Source organism: Etheostoma spectabile, chromosome 8 (assembly GCF_008692095.1).
Source record: "Etheostoma spectabile isolate EspeVRDwgs_2016 chromosome 8, UIUC_Espe_1.0, whole genome shotgun sequence".
In the NCBI taxonomy this organism is placed as follows: Eukaryota; Metazoa; Chordata; class Actinopteri; order Perciformes; family Percidae; genus Etheostoma; species Etheostoma spectabile.
The window spans coordinates 26,646,590-26,652,411 of NC_045740.1; the positions used below are offsets into that span (position 1 = coordinate 26,646,590).

Consider the following 5,822-nt stretch of genomic DNA (forward strand, 5'->3'; position numbering starts at 1 on the left):
TGGCCACAATGCAAAACGATATGTTTGGCGTAAAAGCAACACAGCTAATCACCCTCATCACACCATCCCCACTGTCAAACATGGTGGTGGCAGCATCATGGTTTGGGCCTGCTTTTCGTTTCAGCAGGGACAGGGAATATGTTCAAATTGAGGGGAAGATGGATGCAGCCAAATACAGGACCATTCGGATGAAACCTTTGGAGTCTGAAAAAGACCTGAAACTGACGGAGATTTATCTTCCAACAAGACAATGATCCCAAACAACAGCAAAATCTACAAAGGAATGGTCACAAATAAACGATCCAGGTTTTAGAATGGCCAAGTCAAAGTCCAGACTTGATCCAATTGAGAATCTGTGGAAAGAACTGAAAACTGCTGTTCACAAACGCTCTCCATCCAACCTCACTGAGCTCCAGCTGTTTTGCAAGGAAGAATGGGCAAGAACTTCAGTCTCTCGATGTGTAAAACTGATAGAGACATACCCCAAGAGACTTGCAGCTGGAATCCAGCAAAAGGTGGCTCTACAAAGTATTAACGCAAGGGGGCCCAATAATTTTGCACGCACCACTTTTCAGTTTTTTATTTGCTAAAAAAGTTTAAAATATCCAATAGATTTCGTTCCACTTCACAATTGTGTCCCACTTGTTGGTGATTCTTCACAAAAGATGAAAATGTTATATCTTTATGTTTGAAGCCTGAAATGTGTCAAAAGGTTGAAAAGTTCAAGGGGGCCGAATACTTTCGCAAGGCACTGTAAATAAAATTGAATTGAACTTTTCTGCAAATATGAGCTACCTTAGTAGAGCTGCAATGATGATTGTGTACACCCCACCTATCGGCTGGGCTAATGCTAGTTATATGGTGGTGTCGTAATGGTAATTTTAGTGCAAAATAACATTAATCTTTCCATCTCCATCTCCATCATATTCATATACCTAGGAGACCTACCTAGGAGATAAATTTAGGTTATGGCCAAAATCGCCAGCATTTTTTTTACCTTCCCTTTCAGGGCCTCGGTAAAGAAGCACTTAAATAGACATCAATATTGTTTATGGTTTACAATTTACTGTATCACAGTAGCAGTTGTCCCCTGCACCCCCATTTAATGAGTTCCTAGTGGTTGATGGTTTCTGAACTTGTTTTTCTGCCAGCCACGGTCCATCTCCATTGCAACTGGTTGATGGACATTAGTGACATCTGAATTTACAGAAGGGCTTACTCTCTAAAAGAGCTTTTTTACACATTCTCTCTTCTTTCCTAGGTTTTTGATAAAACATGTATTGCTCAAACGTAAATGGCAAAGACTGATGTCAGACTTTCACCTTTTCTATAATGTGACCTCTACCTGTGTGACTCCCAGTATGACTGTATTACAACCCTGCTTGAGACTTAACCCAAATGTGTAGATCATTGAAACGTTCCCTGCTGTAAAACTCTACTAAAGCTGAATTGAAAATTTGTACTGTATGTATGAGATGTTAAATCATATTAGTTTGATTATCTGCAGGAAAAAACAAATACAGTGTGAAACTAAATGGTTAACAACATGCTCAATACACTGCATATTCCTTATTTAAAGAATGTGTTGGTTTTAGGGCAGTTTTTTTTCCTGTAGCATACCTCTTTAGTTAGGCTTTTCTTGGAATGAGATTTAGTTCAACTCTTTTCCGGTGATCAGAGGAAACTGTGTCTGCCAAAAACAGCGCTGGCCTGCCGTGAACTCGCCTTTTCTTTTTTTTCATCTTTATCTTTGTGTGTGCTGCCTCTGGGAAATCAGAGCCAAGTCCCTGCATGCCTTATTGTGTCATAGTCAGAGAAACGATCTAGGGTTCAACGGCAAAAACTCTTTGTATCTACTCAACTCTCATCATTACACATCTTTAAAATATATGCATACTCACTGTATAACTGTGTCTCTGATCTTAGGGGAGGGAGTTGTCTGAGATGACCAATATATGTACTGAATATACTAGGGGTGCAGTGCAAAAAAGGGGTCTCTTAAACAAGATAAAAACACTAAATCTGAGGGAAAAGGTACTTAAAACAAGTGAAATAACCTGTCCATGCAGCAAGATAATTTCACTTGACAATCTTACTTGATTTAAGATTATAGTGTAAAGTTGAACACTTAAAATAAGAAATGTACTTTTTTTATCTTGGTAAGAACCAAATAATTTGCATTGTGGGGGAAAAAAATCGATAAAGCATAGGATTGCGATATTTTCCGTGGCAATACTGTATTGATTCACAGAAAATCTATTAGTTTCAATCTATTATTATATATATGTGTTGGCCAGTATGTCTGTTTGACAATCCCATTTTGCAGCAATAAAACTGAAGTGACAAACAGAGAAATATATCTTTTTAGATAAAAACAGATGTTGACAAAGTTTCCTTTTGGGGATGTCAATTGAAATTGGGAAAAATATTATCGTATCTGTGCTGCTGACATGCTGCGGTAGATGTGACATGTTAGTGCTCGGTGTATTTCTGCCTTAGTTTCAGTTTTCCGTCTCCAATGTAGGCTATAGCAGCGTGTAGCTACTTCTCTAAACCAGAGACCAAAACGGGGCATGTAGCCCCCCGTCCCCCATGTAAAAGACACCTATGGCTATAGGAAAAGATGTTTAAGTGGTTGTGATGGTCAACAAAGTAGTCTTTTCATCTTAAAAATCACAGAAAAAAATGCACTGGGTATTTTCTATGAAGTGCTGAGTCAACCAACTTTACTGTGACTTCCTTGCGTGTATTTCAAGTGTGACTCATTGTAGAAGGTCAAATTTCTATACAATTAATCATTTTAGAAGCACAGACCTTATCCTGCCTGGCAGGCTTACTTACTTCCCTGGCATTTTTTCCAGCTGCAAGCTCTATTAACATAACCACTTTCTGTACAGCTGCCAGGAAAGCAAAAGACCCAAACCACTGACGTATAGTAGAATGGCAAAACGGTTGGCAAGCTGTAATAGTGACCTCAATCCTCTTGTTGGCTAAAAATGTTTAGTATATATTAGGTCTGTTTGCTAGATGATCTCATTCTTTATGAAAACAGGTTGAGACAATACAGCCACAGTTTCAGAAAGTACTCCATGTCTGTCTGTTCTTACAGAGATCATGAATATTTCCAAAACTGAGGGAAAATTTAAATGTGAACACATTTAGTGCTCTAAATAAGTTGACAATTTCACGTTGTATTATCACTACTAAAAAATAAACATTTGGTGTCAAGCTGAGGCAGTTGGATTTCGTGTTTCTGCCTCAAAACCAAACGTAACTTTTTTTTCCGGAACCCTGAGTCAGCAGGCGTTCAGCTGGAGAAGCAGACCTAACACGCTACACTGCTATATGCTCAAAAAGCATCTTAAACTTCTCATTTTGTATACTTCAAATCATCTGGATAGAATGAAACCAAATCATTAGGGAAACTTAGGCTGAGAATGCATTATGTCCGTAATTCTCGGATTATTCACATAGACCAGACAGAAAAGGCAAAAGACTCACGTGTTCCACAATGTTGGAAAAGCCAGAAATCTCCATATGGGTGTGTGAAAAAGGATTGTCTCCTGTTTTGTCATTAGTCTCCTATAAATGGCAAAAGAGGTGACAGGATAGCAATTATAGTATTTTTTGTGTTTAATTCATTTATTCATGTAAAAAAGGAAACTCTTATCCATATACTCTTATCCATACTCTTCCCGTTGTCTTCCCGTTGACCATAAACTTGTTATCCTACTGGATCAGAATTCAAAAAGAACTTTTGTTGGCAGTTCTCTTTTCTTGGTATGCTTTTGACACATTATTAAAGGTTTTTGTCTATGTTTTTCAATGTTTTTCAAATTCATGGTCAATAAACCAAATTTAAATGACATTAAACCTAATTGTTTAGATAAAAAACAGAAATTATGAATTATTTTGACTAATAATATGAGATTAGAGAATGTTGAGTGAATCACAGACAGGTTTATGTCTAAGTCTAGTCAGGATACTGAATTTAAACCATTTAAAATGTTTTTTTAAATTGCTATGAAATTAAATAAAACTTCAATTCAATGAAAGTAATCATTAATTTTAATAAACTATTGGTTCCATACAACGTACATGCATGCATCCAAGAGTTTTGGGCAATTTGGTTGTAAGAAGCCCATTTTCTGAATTTAAAAAAAGGACAACACAAGGGTTAAATAACAATCAGTCTATGTGTAACATGCCCTCCAAGAGATGAAAGAGTTTTGCTGAACGTGACATATCATGTTATCAAAATTGAACCCCGTACCTTTTCAGCTTTATCTAGGCCCTGAGCCGCTTTGTCTTCATCCTTCATCTTTTTTGTCCCATTGTTGCATTTGGTACGCAGATCCAGTGACGTAAAAGATGATTTAGCACTCTCAGTAGTTATCTGTTGGATTGGAGGTATGGATACAAGTGGAATCCATTCAAAAATTAAATATTGTATAAACAACATGGCATTTCTGTAGTTTCTGTGGCATTTTTGTCCATAGATTATATTTCCATGAGGATGAGTATGAATCCTCAAGGTGGCTATAACTGTGAAGAGTTTGTTTATTTACAGCATGCACTGATATTAATCTCCATTTCTTGGATGACATGGAAGGAAACTTCCCAGTAGTTCCAAAATTATCAAAACCAGACAGTGACTGCTGAAGCATCAGCAGACTTATTAAACCTGTTGAAATCCAATTCCAGGGGGAAAAACAGATGTTACGTCTGCCTTCCAGGAGTCTCAGCTGGTACCAAAATGAAACTGGGTGTGTTAAGTTCTCAGTCACACATGAAGTTAAGGTTTTTCTGCATTACCTTTTTGTTATTGAATTGACTGGACAAAATCCCTTTTGAGAAACTACTATAATGTAGTATACCACAAGTAGTCTAAGGTCAGGGCAGACTCTAACGCACCCACTGTCACTATCGAATAAAGGGAAAAGCCTAAAAGAAATAATAATAAGGTCAGACATAAAGTAGACATGGAAACTATGTCTAGTGTTGCAACACCTATCTCAGCTTGGTAGTCTAAATTTAAATGACATAAGGTGACTGACACAGATTGTTTCCACTTTTGTAATAAATTTGTCTAGATATATGAATTACTAGAATACTAGATTTGGCAAGTTTGTCAGAGTTTTCTGTAACTCTCTCCACTGAAATATAGACTACAACTCTGCCCATGAATAAAATATGACGCAGACCTGGTCCACTGTCTCCTCCAGGATGTGCCGGGTGTCCTGCATCAACTCCTCCAACTCGCGGAACATGTCGTTCAGACTGACCGGGCCCCGCTCCAGGGCGTCCCGCAGGATCACTTTCCCGCTCCGTGCTGCGCCATCGGTCGGCCACAAGCAAAAACTCAAAGACACCAACAGCAGCATGATACCGGACATCTTTCCTTCTCTCTCTCTCTCTCTGTGTCTGCTGAGCAGCACAGCAGTGTGACTCACGGAGAAGCACAGCCGCACACAGCTGGATCCGTTTTATTTGGAAAGTCTGATGAGTGGTGGTGGTGTGCTTTTAAACTGTAAGGTATCAGATTTAATGACTTGGAAAAGGTCCAAGCTGCATTTTGTAGAGTACATGTCAAATGGCTGACTTGCTTTTAGACTTGCTCACCACTTTAAGAATTGTTTAACCTTAAAACAGATCAAAAGCTGCCAGATGTGATCTGCAAAGGAATGTTCACCACACAAACTAAATTCAATCATCATACAAGACACATAAGCACACACAGCCAGCTTATTGCATTACATTAAATTATATTAGGCAAGGCAAGGCAAGGCAGCTTTATTTGTATAGCACATTTCAGCAACAAG

The 5,822-nt window shown here is 38.2% G+C and overlaps 1 protein-coding gene across 1 annotated transcript in view; it reads right to left on the minus strand.

Moving 5' to 3' along the window:
* dkk3b (dickkopf WNT signaling pathway inhibitor 3b) overlaps nt 1–5,517 on the minus strand; it is a 20,350-nt gene extending 14,833 nt beyond the window's left edge. Inside the window, exons 1-3 of the mRNA XM_032523349.1 lie at nt 5,205–5,517; nt 4,274–4,396; nt 3,502–3,582 (exon numbers count right to left, since the gene is read on the minus strand). Of these exons, the coding sequence (XP_032379240.1) occupies nt 3,502–3,582; nt 4,274–4,396; nt 5,205–5,396 (396 nt within the window). The 5' untranslated portion in view covers nt 5,397–5,517. The remainder of the gene's footprint in view (nt 1–3,501; nt 3,583–4,273; nt 4,397–5,204) is intronic.
* Between the last annotated feature and the right edge of the window lie 305 nt (nt 5,518–5,822).